Source organism: Nematolebias whitei, chromosome 14 (assembly GCF_014905685.2).
Source record: "Nematolebias whitei isolate Nwh7 chromosome 14, NemWhi1, whole genome shotgun sequence".
Lineage (NCBI taxonomy): Eukaryota > Metazoa > Chordata > Actinopteri > Cyprinodontiformes > Rivulidae > Nematolebias > Nematolebias whitei.
In genome coordinates this window covers 28024748-28040503 of record NC_056511.1, presented here as the reverse complement: position 1 = coordinate 28040503, position 15756 = coordinate 28024748, and the positions used below count along the sequence as shown (strand labels likewise).

The window sequence follows — 15756 nt, the reverse complement described above, 5'->3', positions numbered from 1 at the left end:
GGCCCCTGGACCAGGATTAGAACCAAGGACCTGCTCGCTGAGAGGCAGCAGCTCTGCCAGTTGCGCCACCGTGCTGCCCGTTCACGTTTCCTTTTTTTAGTTGATATATTTGCCACATACATGTTTTATTTTGAAATCCAAACGCGGAAACGTTATTTTAGTTTGACGCAATAAAGTGGACGAGCTAGTGAAAGGTGGCACGGGGGCGTTTCTTCGCTGTAGCTCCCCCCGCCCGTCCCCAGCCTTCGTGAAGGCACGCGCTGCGACAAGTTGCTTCTGTTTCGGTGAGTACAGACTGTCAAAGAGGAGGCAAAGAAGAAGAGTGCAGGAGGACCGTCAGAGGAGTGGGTTTCTTTGACTTTCTTCGTGCTGCAGTGAGGAGGATTCTTGGTGGAGGGGGGGTCGACACGACTTCCTCCCGCCCTCACCTGAAGTGTTCCTTACGTCCCTGCTGCAAGCCTGAAGGAGCTCACCTGTCGGACCTGTGGAGGTTCTGCTGACTGAAGCACCATGAAGCTCCGCTCCACCGTCAGGAAACTTCCTTGGCTCTGGCTCCTGTGGGGGCTCTCAGGTCTGTGGGACTCTTATTTCCCCGTTTCATGAAAGCGTTCAGGCGGGAGTCTTAAAAGCTGCAATGATGGACCGGTTCTGGTTCTGATGTGCGTGGCTTCAGAGTTCCGGACCAGTCAGTCCAGCACAGCTAGAGCTTGTTACCAGTGTTGTCTTCAACATTTAGGTGTAGAAAACACCAGCAGGCTGTGATGGGAAACTGTTGCATTTATGTATGTTATACTTTAAATGAAAAATCAAACGCCTCTCATGGTGAAGGTCATCGGTTCAAATCCCGTCCGGGGAACTCTTTGAAGTGGAACTGGAATTAAATGAAGATGTTGAGGTTCTCCTTAGGAGTGACAAGGATGGATAAAATTAGGAATGAGGTCATCAGAGGTACAGCACAGGTTGAACAACTGGGAGATAAAGTAAGAGAGACCAGACTGAGATGGTTTGGACATGTCCAGTAGAGGAACAGTGGTTTGGACATGTCCAGTAGAGGAACAGTGGTTTGGACATGCCTCTCAGTGAGAAGTTTGCTGGTTGATCGAATCCTGGCCGGGGGGCCTTGCTGGGTGGAGTGTGCATGTTCTCTCTGTGCATGCATGGGTTTTCTCCAGGTACTCCAGTTTCCTCCAACAGACCAAAAACATGCATGTTAGACAGATTGTAACTCTAAATTGTCTCTAGAGAGAGAGAGAGAGAGAGAGAGAGAGTGAATGGTTGTTTGTCTCTGTGTGTCCCTGTGATGGACTGGAGACCTGTCCAGGGTGTCTTTTGCTTCTCACACAGTGACTGCTGGAGAAAGGCACTAGGCCTGCATGACTTGGAATGGAAGAAGTGGGAATAAATAATGGATGGATGATGGATGGATGGTGGATGGATGTAAATCAAGCAACATTTTTAAGGAAACCTTCCTAATTCACTGTTGCCTCTGTGCTTGCTCAGGATGGGAGACTGCAACGAAGCCAAGATTCAACTTGTCTGCTGCCCTCCTTAGATAGAGAACTTTACTAATTGGCTTTTATGTATGTGAATGTTCCTGTAAAGTGCCCTGAGAAAACTTTGTTGTGATTTGGTGCATTATAAATAAACTGAATTGAATTGAATTCCATCACAGCTTCTGTTCTTAAACAGATGTAAACAAGACAAACAGGTCTCTCTTGTAAATGAGTCCTCGTGACTCAGTGAGACTAACCTACAGAAATAAAAGTTAAATAAATAAAAATATAACAAATGGAAATGTTCCTGTTTATGATCAGTGCAGATTTTCAACATTTCAGCCCAGTTACAACAAAAACTGATTTTTTTTTAGGGACCAGCCCTGTCAAGTAGGAGAACCAGTGGTGGGACAGGATCACTGTGGTTTTGGTCCCACTCTGTGGATGGTGCTGTCTTTTTTGTGTCCACCTTCAGGCAGCAGCTCGGGGTAAAATTGTTTGTTGGGAGGAGCAGCAGAAATGGCTGCTTTGGCTGTACAGGCTGCAGAGCCTGGTTTAGGTGTTTCCTGTCCAACTCTTAGGTTACACTGGGAATCGGAGCAGGTGTGAGTTCTGGTTCTGGGAGCCCGGTCCTGTGTCAAATGAGGGCTGGATTTAGGGCTGAAACACCTGTTTGTTTTCTGCAGGATTTGAAACAAGTGTTACACATGATTATGTCTCCCAGGGAGGAATAATCCCTTTATATCTGCTTCAACATTGGCTCAGCTGCCCCCCACCCCCCCACCCATCTCTCTCCAGTAATGCATTAAACTCCTACTTTCACTCAGGCTGTGTGCAGGCATCCTACTGATCCTTCATGCTGAAATTGGGGCACATCACGGACTCAAGCATTTAAAAAACATGATGGGATGAAATGTGTTGATGGTTTAATTGGGCTGATGTTTAACAGCATCTAGGAAGTTTGATAATGTTACATGTTTGTGCACTGATTTGTCAGACCTGTAAGGTCAGATTAAAAGATGTTTGAAGGTTTCAGATCAGTGTGGAGTAGTTCGTGTGCCACTTCCAACATTCAGCTGGACGCTGTTGGTCCGAACCTCCCTGCTGTCTCAGGTCGTTTTCACACCAGATAGTCCGGTAGACTCGGTTCGGGACCAATATTCATGAGCTTTTGTTTACATTTGAGCTGGTGAGTTTGCATTCACACTGCACTGTGCAGTCGAGTCAACCTGTTGAACCAACCTGTTTCCCCGCTCGCTTGTGGGGGCGCTGCACCAAGAACTACTGAAAGAAATGACACAAAAACCTCTGAAGACACATCTTCTTCTTCTTCTGTAAATAAAAATAAAAACGAAGTGGCATCAAGTTTTAGCAGTTTTAAGAGTTATATTTTGTCATTTTTCAAAAATGGACTTAGCATGAGCAGAAGATGAGACAGAAGACCATGGAGAATGTTGTTTTTCACACAAGGCAGCTGACGGCTCCATATACAGGTCCTTCTAAAAAAATTAGCATATTGTGATAAAGGTCATTATTTTCCATAATGTAATGATAAAAATGAAACTTTCATATATTCCAGATTCATTGCAAACCAACTGAAATATTTCAGGTCTTTAATCGTTTTAATACTGATGATTATGGCATACAGCTCATGAAAACCCAAAATGCCTGTCCCAAAAAATTAGCATATCATGAAAAGGTTCTCTAAACAAGCTATTAACCTAACCATCTGAATCAACGACGTAACTCTAAACACCTGCAAAAGATTCCTTAGGCTTTTAAAAACTCCCAGCCTTGTTCATTACTCAAAACCGCAATCATGGGTAAGACTGCCGACCTGACTGCTGTCCAGAAGGCCATCATTGACACCCTCAAGCAAGAGGGTAAGACACAGAAAGAAATTGCTGAATGAATAGGCTGTTCCCAGAGTGCTGTATCAAGGCACCTCAGTGGGAAGTCTGTGGGAAGGGAAAAGTGTGGCAGAAAACGCTGCACAACGAGAAGAGGTGACCGGACCCTGAGGAGGGTTGTGGAGAAGGGCCGATTCCAGACCTTGGGGGACCTGCAGAAGCAGTGGACTGAGTCTGGAGTAGAAACATCCAGAGCCACCGTGCACAGGCGTGTGCAGGAAATGGGCTACAGGTGCCACATTCCCCAGGTCAAGCCACTTTTGAACCAGAAAAAGCGGCCGAAGCTCCTGACCTGGGCTACAGAAAAGCAACACTGGACTGTTGCTCAGTGGCCCAAAGTACTTTTTACGGATGAAAGCAAATTTTGCATGTCATTCGGAAATCAAGGTGCCAGAGTCTGGAGGAAGACTGGGGAGAAGGAAATGCCAAAATGCCAGAAGTCCAGTGTGAAGCACCCACAGTCAGTGAAGGTTTGGGGTGCCATGTCAGCTGCTGGTGTTGGTCCACTGTGTTTTATCAAGGGCAGGGTCAATGCAGCTAGCTATCAGGAGATTTTGGAGCACTTCATGCTTCCATCTGCTGAAAAGCTTTATGGAGATGAAGATTTAATTTTTCAGCACGACCTGGCACCTGCTCACAGTGCCAAAACCACTGGTAAATGTTTTACTGACCATGGTGTTACTGTGCTCAATTGGCCTGCCAACTCTCCTGACCTGAACCCCATAGAGAACCTGTGGGATATTGTGAAGAGAAAGTTGAGAGACGCAAGACCCAACACTCTGGATGAGCTTAAGACCGCTATCGAAGCATCCTGGGCCTCCATAACACCTCAGCAGTGCCACAGGCTGATTGCCTCCATGCCACGCCGCATTGAAGCAGTCATTCATGCAAAAGGATTCCTGACCAAGTATTGAGTGCATAACTGAACATGATTATTTGAAGGTTGGCGTTTTTTGTATTAAAAACACTTGTCTTTCATTGGTGGGATGAAATATGCTAATTTTTTGGGACAGGCATTTTGGGTTTTCATGAGCTGTATGCCATAATCATCAGTATTAAAACAATTAAAGACCTGAAATATTTCAGTTGGTGTGCAATGAATCTGAAATATATGAAAGTTTCATTTTTATCATTACATTATGGAAAATAATGACCTTTATCACAATATGCTAATTTTTTGAGAATGACCTCAGAGAAATGCGTGTTTGTTTACCCTGTGGAGCGGGTCACGGTCTGTTTACATTCACACTGTACTCGAACCGCGCTAGAGTTCGCTTCTACCGGACCGAGACCTAGGTTTTAGCCCGGACCAGAGTTCGCCTTTTTGTTCCGTGACAGAGTTCGATGGCGCGTTCACACCTCCCCAAACGAGCCGGACTTGCTAGGAAAACGAGCTAGAGTTCGATTAGAGCGGACTAAATAGGGCTAGTGTGAATGCACCCTCAGAGAACATGTAGGCTAACTCTGCTTCAGGTCAGAGTCCATTAGATCCAAGAGACAGGCTGCTAATCAGATCCTGGGAGTCCTGAAGCTCTCTGCTCTCTACGCTTGAGTCCAGTTCACAGTACTGGTGCCAAAACAATCTTCTGAGCTGACACCGGCAACCTCAGGCTCACTCATCACTCCATGAGGCAGGAATAAAATATGACACAGTTTGACCACACACACCCAGAGTGACACCGTGGTTTCAGGCGTATCAAGACTGGTAATATCTGGTCCTGACTAATGTGGAGCTTTAACAGCCGTCTGGGACTCAGTCAACGCACCATGAGAAAATAAGACCCCAGCTTCTGTCTCTTCTGCAGGTGTGTCCTGAAAAACTGAGCCGTCCATACCGACAGGAAATGTTTGTGAATGGCGTCCTGTGCTACCAGGAAACGACACAAGTTCCTGATGAGGCTATCAGAACAGGAAGTGAGCAAACATCCTGTGGTCCGAGTCCAAAATCAGATCAGGCAGAAATTCCAACAGAAGCAACCAATGAGAAATCAGAGTTATGATAATAGACGACCTAACTTTATGGCCAAAAGTGTTAATGTTAAACATTTGGATATTTTATATCCTCCATAGTTAAAAAAAAAAAAAAAAAAAAAAAAAGTAATATCAGTTTAAAAAAAAAAATAACAATTCCATTTATTTAAAGAGTCTCTATTATTGAAATACATTTTCCTCTTAGTTACTGGATAGTCAAGTGTCCATTCTGATTGTTATTCAGTACACTTTAACACACCAGTATGTCTGGCATGCCTTAAAGGACAATGTAATGTAGAAGCAGTTTAAACTAGTGTCTTAAATTCAACATAATTAGTTTTTTTTTTAATTTATATACCTGCAGTTGTTACTTTTCACCCATTTTATACTCTAACGGAGTACAAACAAATTACCCTGCAGTAAATTTACTGGTTAAGGAGAAAGAATATTTGTTGTTGCTTTGCAATTTTTGTTGTTTTCTTCAAAGTAATCTATACCAGTAAATACTTGTTAATGGAAATTATTTAGATCTGCACAACTCATTTATAAAATCAACCGATACCAGCTTCAACTTAATTCCCCTGTAGTTTCTACAACTCTGTACATCACTCGTTCTTAAAAATGGGCACCAGCACACTTCTCCTCCATTCCTCAGGCAATTTCTCACCCTCAAATATGCCATTGAATATTTCATCATCATCATCAACTTTTTTTTATAAAGCACTTTAACACAGCCATAGCTGAAACAAAGTGCTGAAACATCAGTTAAAAACAAGATAAAAGACAGCATAAAAACTAAATAAATATTTGAGTTAAAAACCTCACTGTCATCTCTCCAAGACATTTCCAAACTTCTACTGGTATGTCATCAGGTCCTACTGCCTTCCCCTTCTTCATTCTTTTCAGAGTTTTCTGGACTTCACCCTCACTCATTTTTCCCACATCCTGGTCCACAGTTTCTATGACCTCTACTCTTCTTTCTCTTTTATTCTCTTCACTCATTAGCTCCTCAAAGTGCACAAGGTTCATGTTGAAATTGCTAAACATCACACTGCTGTAATCTTTGAAACTGCTTTTACAATAAGCTACAGACTTGAAAACAATTAGATTAAAATTTGTCCTTAAATTTCAAAGGTTTGGCTTTCAAACCGGCTGTGGCTGAGTGGTTAGAGCAGTCGTCCTCCCATGCAAGAGTTGGAGGTTCGAATCCACCAGCAGTCACATGCTGAAGTGTCCCTGGGCAAGACACTGAACCCCTCATTGCCTCCAATGTGTGTCCCATCAGTGTATGAATGTGATAAAGCTCTGATTAGTCTCTTTAGAATGATTTGTTCAATTAGCTTTGTAGAGATCTAGTAGAGTGCTGTATGAATGGGTAAATGAGGGCACAGATTGTAGTGTAAAACGCTTTTAAATATCTTGATCAGATAGAAAGATGCTATATAAGTACAGTCCATTTACCAAGTACCTTCCTACCTGTCTCTCTAATTACTGTTGCTGCAGTAGTCCAGTCATTTGGAAGCTCTTTCCTTACCACCCAGAGCCTTTAACAGCTCCTCTCTAAATTTCTCACAACATTCTTCCTTATTGAGCTTCCACCATTTGGTCTTGTCTGATTTTACCCTTTTTCTCTTATTCACAACAGTCATTCTACACACAACCATCTGATGCTGTCTGGTCATGCTCTCCCCTGCCACAACCTTACAGTCTCCAATCTATAGTGTTAACTTATTATTTTATATATAAATGTTTCTGTTCAGTGCCCTGAGACGACTTCTGTTGTGACTAGTGCTATATAAATAAACTGAATTGAATTGAATCTCCCTCAGGTTTCCTCTTCTACACAGAATGTAGTCAGCCTGCATACACCTTCCTCCACTCTTATAGGTCACTATGTCCCTCCTTTGTTTGGAAATAAGTGACTACAGCTATTTCCATTATCTTGGTAAAATCCACCACCACCATCTGTCCTTCCTGGTTTCTTTCCTTGACACCAAACCTACCCATCACTTTTTCATCCCCTCTGTTTCCTTCACCAACAGAAACACATGTATCATGTTCCCTGATACACATTTAGACATCAATTCCACTGTGGTCCAGTACTGAACTGTAACTTTGTAAAACTAATTAAAAATTTAAACGTTTAATTAGTTCTGTCACTCATTTTTCTGAAGATGTCCCTTTTTTAAATTAAGTTGTTTTTCTTTAATCTGACTCCCAACAGTGCTTCTCACTCTCATGAACCCATTAAGAGAATCTCGGTGAAGTCACGCTTGGAATCATCTGATTCAGTGACATCAGCTCAGGTTAAATCAGCAGTTTAGCTGATTTTGTTTCTTATGCTAACTGCTAAAAAGTTTGCTTTTGAGTCATTTCTTGCTCTGGCATAAGTTAATCTTGTCCTCATTAACATGTGGGATTGTCATCTGTCTTTGGGGGTTTATTGAATGCTATATTCATGCTATAATAGTTCTTGTTAAACTGTGTTAAATGGAATTATGTCGTGAATGTCTGAAGGTTAAATTTGTACTAATGTCTCACTGGGCTGAGTGTTAGAGACTAGTTGGTGAACAGCATTTGTAGAACCTGGACAATGTCTCGAACACTTCGCAGAGGTTCTTGAGTTCTTCATGTGGGCTCCAGAGTTTTGTAGACGTGCTGCTTGAATTTTGAACATGTTCGCAAACTTTGTTTGACAAATTCTCAATTAAAATGGTTAGAGTTGTTACAGGTGTCTTGAACCCTTCTCAAGTTTGTTTCTATAATTTTAAAGCTGTATTGTGACACGTGCACAGGTGCTTTGTAGGTTAAAAGTAAGATTTTGAATTCAATTCTGAATTTGACAGGGAGCCAATGGAGAGAAGCTAAAACTGGAGAAATATGATCTCTCCTATTAACTCTCATTAAAACTGACAACAGCCTTTTGGATTAAATGAAGAATTAAAATAAGTTTTTAGACACCCAGATACTAAACCATTGCAATAGTCCAGTCTAGATGTGATAAATGCATGAACCAGTTTTTCTGCATCATTTTTGAACAAGAGGTTTCTAATCTTTGTGATATTACGCTGGTGGAGGAAAGCAGTTTTGGTAACGTTTCTAATGTGGGGGATAAAGGACATGCCCTGATCAAAATTAACACCAATATTTTTAACATTAGAACTGGAGGCCAGATTAATGCCATCCAGAGAAAGTGAAGGACTGAAAAATGTATTCCTAAAATGTTCACGTCCAAAAACGACAATCTCTTGTCATGTTTGAGTTTAAATGCAGAAAATTTAGGGTAATTCAGGTTGTAATGTCTTTTAGACATGCTTGCAATTTAAGTAAATGTTTGGATTAATTGGGTTTTATGGACAAATATAACTGAGTATCCTGATGCATGCTCAATAATCCAGATAGAAAATCTAACAAAGTTAAGTGAGGTCCTCTGGACGGATTAAAAATAAATAAATACATAAATAAAGAATAATTGTTGGAACGTTTCATCATTTATCTGACAGACTTCGTCAGTCTGAGGAGCTGCACTAAACTCAGTCTTAAAAATAGCAAGCTGCTATTTTTAAGACTGAGTAACTTTACCTAATGGAAGCATAAAGTAAAGAGTATTTGTCGAAGCACTGAACCATGAGGAACGCCTTGACTAACTTTGGTGTATGAAGAAGATTAATTATTTACATTTACAAACTGGAACATGTTCTTGCTTTGTTGGTCCACAAAGAAACCTCCCAAAGTCTCAAAATGGTACAAAGATCTATGTAGTGTTTGGCAGGATAATGGTAGATTGTGTAAGTTAAAAACACATAGTACCTACCAGTGGAAAGTGGGATGATTGAGCATGTACTTGTTTCTTTAATAAAATGAATGCTATATGCAATTCTGAAAGTTACTTTTCTGTTGCATGGTTACTCTTGTATTCTAGACACACCGTCTGGAAAATTAACATCTTCATTTGTTTTCCAGGTGGCTCTCGCAATGAGCTTTACTTATAAGGTCAATGTGTACAAGCTTCTAAAGGTTCCTCTGCGAGGTTTGTCCTCTGGTCTGTCTGAGCTCATTTTCTCTGCTGACTCTCAGTGAGTAAGCGAAATAATTGTAGGGCTTATTTTTGGTTATGCTATGTATTTTTTAAATCCAATTTGGGTACTGATGTTTCTCACCTATGGAAGACAATATTACAGAGAAGCTTAACTGTTTGTTTTTTTCTAATTTGAAGTAAAACAACCAGTCCATATGACAGAGGTTCTTATTTTTAGGTACAAATTTCTGTTTTGTTTTAATTTATATTAAACAGCTTCCATGTATTCTTTATGATATTCCTGTTTCGCTATAATTTGCTGATTGATCTTTCTTACGCATTTTGGATCAATGGAAAACCTTTTCGAGAGTTTTTTGGGCAATGAGATAATAAAGAGTTATTGTAGTCCATTGTATTATCCTTTCACCCAGTCCAACTCCAAACTGTCTACCAAAGAGCTGTCTACAAGTAAAATATTAATAGTTCATAGTTTTACTATGAAACCTCACTTCGTATTATCTGAACTTTCCTTTTAGGATGACCAACGTTGAGTAGTGAGGGTTGGTTCATCCAGCTAATGATATCCCTTATCTCTAATTGCCTTTTCCATAGAATAACACCAAATGGATGGCAGCAAAGCCCCTTACCCCTCTGAGCTCAGATTACAGACCTGGAAGTGTCACTGTTCTGATTTCACTTCAGTGATTGAAGGATTTATTCAGACAAAATTACAAAAACATCCAACTGCACTTTTTCCGATAAGTAGTTTGCGGTCCAATCATCGGTGCTTACAACTCTTGTAATCCAGAGTACTTACCCTCACTGACAGTCTGCAGAAAACCTGGAGAGAAGAAGCTGACAGAAGATTAGAACAGGTTCAGCTCACTCTGATACACAAACAGAGATGACTCGCTATGGAGGAGGCGCCAACTGAAATTCTCACAATTTACTTCAGTGTTTTGTGTTTCAACATTAACCTGCATGTGGCACAAACCTCATAATATATATTTGTAGTATCTTTTTTAAAACTAAAGGTATTTCTCTCTGTTCAGAGCGCTGGTCCACTTAGAAATGAGAACACTTATTTTAAATAAAGCCTTGAATCTCATTTTATTCTGTAATTACCCCAGTTAAACTGGGCTTATTAAAATGTGTTCATTTAATTGTCTATCTTAATTAAAGTTTCGTTTACAGGATTGTTGATGTAGTTCATTTAGATGGAAGGCTGTTAACTGTTCTCTTTACTTTGACCTCTAAATAACATGTTCAGCCCAGCCTTTGGAGCTTGGATTTGTTGCCCCACATTCATGGACTCACTCCTATTTTTAAGTTAATACAAACATTCATATTTTTAGTCTTCACATGGGATAGTGTGGGAAAGTCTTGGATGACGTGACATTTTGATAAGAGATATGCAGATGTGGAGCTGACATTTAGACAAATAAAACTATTTTCCTTTAGTTGTTTAAAAACAATTGGAACAATTGAATTAAAGGCCAAGCGTTTCTTAAAATAATGCACATCTGTTGCTGCCTTTAGTGCAGACGTCTTAACCCAAAGTCTTATGTTGAGAATACATGGAGTTACATCCATTATGGTCCAACTTTGTAAACTGGTTAGATCTGCTAGCAGTGTGAATGACTCTCAGCTACCATTACACAAAATGTTTGCTCAACATCTGTACAATTGACTGATTAAACCTGGTTTAATAAGCATGTGTTTGATAATGTGGCTTAGCTGTAGCAACCATCTTGGATAGGGATTACTGTACTTAGAGTTAATCAGTTGTAGATGTACATCCAGTGATTACTTTTGAGATACATAATAATTCATCCAGTGATTCACAAGATATTTTGGTAACATTACAAACAAACTGAGCATGCATCAGGATATTACAAACAAACAAACACACAACACAGATATGGTCAAAACCATTATCACCTTCTTGCTAACAGTATTTAGTTGTTTGTGTTGAAGGTGAGCAGACAGTCCTGTTGATGGCAGGGTGACAGATCATGGGTCCAAGGGGGTTGTAGTTTTTCTCGGTCTCCGTCCATGCAGTCAGAACGAGGAAGACATCCTCTGTGAGGTCATGAGAACAGCACTGTGTGACTTTCCCAACATGCAGGCCTTTACACTATTAAAGGCACACACACACTCAAACACCTCATCATCCTCTGTCTTCTGCCTTCCTGTCCATGTTCCTCCTCTTCATCACTGTTGAACAGAGAGCAACATAAGCTTACTTATGGAATGTTGCCTGTAAATTCTGATCCAAATCTCTTGTGGATTGTTTTAAGTAATATTTTGTGCACATAAGAAGAGTTCTTCTCAGCTAATTTTTACTTTTGGCCTTTTTCAGACACTTCGCTTCAGAGAGCCGCTCTGTGTCTAAATAAATAGAAGCAGAAAATGTATTGCAGGAGATCCTGCCTTGATTTGAGTAGTGCCTGTCTCCAGTTGTAGGGATGAAGTGCTGCAGAAGCGTACACTGTGCAGTTTGTGGTGTCAGCTTCATAGCATCTTCTAATCCAGGGTTTGGACTAATGACTGTTTATACCAGGGTTCATCAGGTAGTTATTCAGAGAAGTCTGACTGCTTTACCACATTATAGTCTAGTTGTTTTCACTGCTAACATATATTTACAGTGCTTTGCGAAAGTATTCGGCCCCCTTGAACTTTTCAACCTTTTGCCACATTTCAGGCTTCAAACATAAAGATATAAAATTTAAATTTTGTGAAGAATCAACAACAAGTGGGACACAATCATGAAGTGGAATGAAATTTATTGGATGCGTCTAACTTTTTTAACAAATAAAAAACTGAAAAGTGGGGTGTGCAATATTATTCGGCCCCTTTACTTTCAGTGCAGCAAACTCACTCCAGAAGTTCAGTGAGGATCTATGAATGATCCAACGTTGTCCCAAATGACTGATGATGATAAATAGAATCTACCTGTGTGTAATCAAGTCTCCGTATAAATGCACCTGCTCTGTGATAGTCTCAGAGTTCTGTTCAAAGTGCAGAGAGCATCATGAAGACCAAGGAACACACCAGGCAGGTCTGAGATACTGTTGTGGAGAAGTTTAAAGCCGGATTTGGATACAAAAAGATTTCCCAAGCTTTAAACATCCCAAGGAGCACTGTGCAAGCAATCATATTGAAATGGAAGGAGTATCAGACCACTGCAAATCTACCAAGACCCGGCTGTCCCTCTAAACTTTCATCTCGAACAAGGAGAAGACTGATCAGAGTTGCAGCCAAGAGACCCATGATCACTCTGGATGAACTGCAGAGATCTACAGCTGAGGTGTGAGAGTCTGTCCATAGGCCAACAATCAGTTGTACACTGCACAAATCTGGCCTTTATGGAAGAGTGACAAGAAGAAAGCCATTTCTCAAAGATATCCATAAAAAGTGTAGTTTAAATTTTGCCACAAGCCACCTGGGAGAGACACCAAACATGTGGAAGAAGTTGCTCTGGTCAGATGAAACCAAAATCGAACTGTTTGGCCACAATGCAAAACGATATGTTTGGCGTAAAAGCAATGCTGCTCATCACCCTGAACACACCATCCCCACTGCCAAACATGGTGGTGGCAGCATCATGGTTTGGGCCTGCTTTTCGTCAGCAGGGAAAATGGTCAGAATTAATGGGAAGATGGATGGGGCCAAATACAGGACCATTGTAGAAGAAAACTTGTTTGAGTCTGCAAGAGACCTGAGACTGGGACGGAGATTTATCTTCCAACAAGACAATGATCCAAAACATAAAGCCATATCTACAATGGAATGGTTCACAAATAAACGTATCCAGGTGTTGGAATGGCCAAGTCAAAGTCCAGACCTGAATCCAATTGAGAATCTGTGGAAAGAGCTGAAGACTGCTGTTCACAAACGCTCTCCATCCAACCTCACTGAGCTCGAGCTGTTTTGTAAGGAAGAATGGGCAAGAATTTCAGTCTCTTCATGTGCAAAACTGATAGAGACATACCCCAAGCGACTTGCAGCTGTAATTGCAGCAAAAGGTGGCGCTACAAAGTATTAACACAAGGGGGCCGAATAATATTGCACGCCCCACTTTTCAGTTTATTTGTTAAAAAGTTTGACACATCCAATAAATTTCATTCCACGTCATGATTGTGTCCCACTTGTTGTTGATTCTTCACAAAATTTTTTAATTTTATATCTTTATGTTTGAAGCCTGAAATGTGGCAAAAGGTTGAAAAGTTCAAGGGGGCCGAATACTTTCGCAAGGCACTGTAATCAGTTTTCCTTTTTGCAGAAGTTTGTCACAAAACAGTGGACAAAATCAATGTATTGCTCTATGAATTCACTTTTCTATTTCATAAAACTATACTTTACACATTGTAATGGTGTAGGTGAAACACTAGCAGTTTTGTCCCACACTTGACAGACAGTGCATGGACTGTGGCCACGAGTAAAGTTATTTGAGGTACAGTTTATTGTATTTGTTTAATTTTCCTGCAAATATCCGTGACTCAGTAGCCAGGCAAGAAAATGAGGTTTGAAATGGGCGTTTACACTTTGGATCATCTTGAGTGGATAATTTGTTATAGTTTTGTTAATTCGGTGCAGTCTTTACACTTAAGAACAAGGGTGATGTCCAGAGTTGTAGCAACTACAGGGGAATTAAGTTGATGAGTCACATGATGAAGACCTGGGAGAGAGTTATGGAAGGTAGACTTAGATGAGAGGTGAATTTTTGTGAGCAGCAGTATGGTTTCATGCTGAGAAAGAGCACCACAGACACCATCTTTGCTTTGAGATGCTGATGGAGAAGTACAGAGAGAGTCAAAAAGAACTCCATTGTATCTTTGTGGATTTAGAAAAAGCTTATGACAGGGTGTCGAAGGAGGAGGTGTGGTATTGCATGAGGAAATCTGGAGTGGTAGAGAAGTATGTTAGACTGGTACAGGACATGTATGAGGACAGCAAAACAGTGGTGAGATGGGCTGTAGGAGTGACGGACAGTTTCAAGGTGGAGGTGGGATTGCATCAAGGATCGGCTCTGAGCCCCTGCTTGTTTGCTCTGGTGATGGACCGACTAACAGATTATGTCAGGCAGGAATCCCCGTGGACTATGGTGTTTGCAGCTGACATTGTGATCTGTGGTGAGAACAGGAAACAGGTGGAAGAGAACTTGGAGACGTGGAGGTATGCACTTGAAAGAAAAGGAATGAAAGTCAGCCGTAGTAAGACAAGAGTACATGTGTGTGAATGAGAGGGAGGCCAGTGGAACAGTGAGGCTACAAGGCACAGAAATCACAAAGGTGCAGGACTTAAAGTACTTGGGGTCCACTGTCCAGGAAAATGTAAAATGTACTAAAGAGGTGAAAAAGAGAATCCAGGCAGGATGGAATGAATGGAGGAAATTTTCAGGAGTGATTTGGCCAGTGGCCAGACAGAGATGATTTGGACATGTACAGAGGAGGGACAGTGGGTATATTGGTAGAAGGATGTTAGAAATTCCACTGCCAGCAAAATGTCAGGAGATATATGGATGCAGTTATAGAGGACATGGAGGTAGTTGGTAGGACAGAGGATGCAGAGGACATAGTGAGATGGAGGAGGATGACTCTCTGTGGTGAACTCTGAAGAGGGAAAAGCTGAAACAACAAGAAGAAGAAGAGGCAATGTGCTATGATGTTCTGACTACCTGTTCAGTAATGCATGTTGTCCTGGAAATGCATCAGTCTGACTGATCAGCATGTGATTTTCATGCCAGTTCAGTTCATCCATTTACTGCTAAGCAGAGTATTGAGGGCTTGATTATTAGTTCTGAGTATAAACATGCATCCCAGTTCTCAGGTTTTCTATCTTTTAACTGTCCATACACAAGTGATACTCTTTTCCTTTAGTAGAGTACTTCCTCTCAGTTGGAGCCAGGGTGTGATAAGCAAAAGCAACCATGTGTTGTACATTGTCCAAGTGCAACTGTGTCAGAACAGTTCCCAAACCATAGTCTGAGGCACCTGTTTTGTTGAATTGCAGGTTAGGGTTGTAGATGGTAAGTGCTGGGTGATTGAGGAGCATTGCTTTGAGGTAATTTAAATGTATTTCCTGCATCAGTCCATTTGAATTCAGGTTGAGTATTTGTTTAAAGTAGTTCTACAAAACCATTGTTGGGTAGACTGGTAGAAACTTGCTGAACCGGGAGGTAAAACCCAGGAACGAACAAAGAGCTGCCATATATTATGGTGCAGGAACTTCAGTGGCAGCCAGGTGATTTGAACTGGTGTGCTTGCTCTCAGAGATGACATGTCCTAAGAATGGAATGCTTGAGTGACCAAATGAGCTTTTGTGTAAGTTGACCCGTAGATCCACATCTTAAAGGAGATGG

The 15756-nt window shown here is 41.1% G+C and overlaps 1 protein-coding gene across 1 annotated transcript in view; it reads left to right on the top strand.

The window, feature by feature from the left end:
* The first annotated feature begins 510 nt into the window (after positions 1-510).
* The window catches only part of esama (endothelial cell adhesion molecule a), a 241575-nt gene continuing 226329 nt past the window's right edge, over positions 511-15756 (top strand). The window contains exon 1 of the mRNA XM_037687646.1: positions 511-571. Coding sequence (XP_037543574.1) covers positions 511-571 — 61 coding nt within the window. The remainder of the gene's footprint in view (positions 572-15756) is intronic.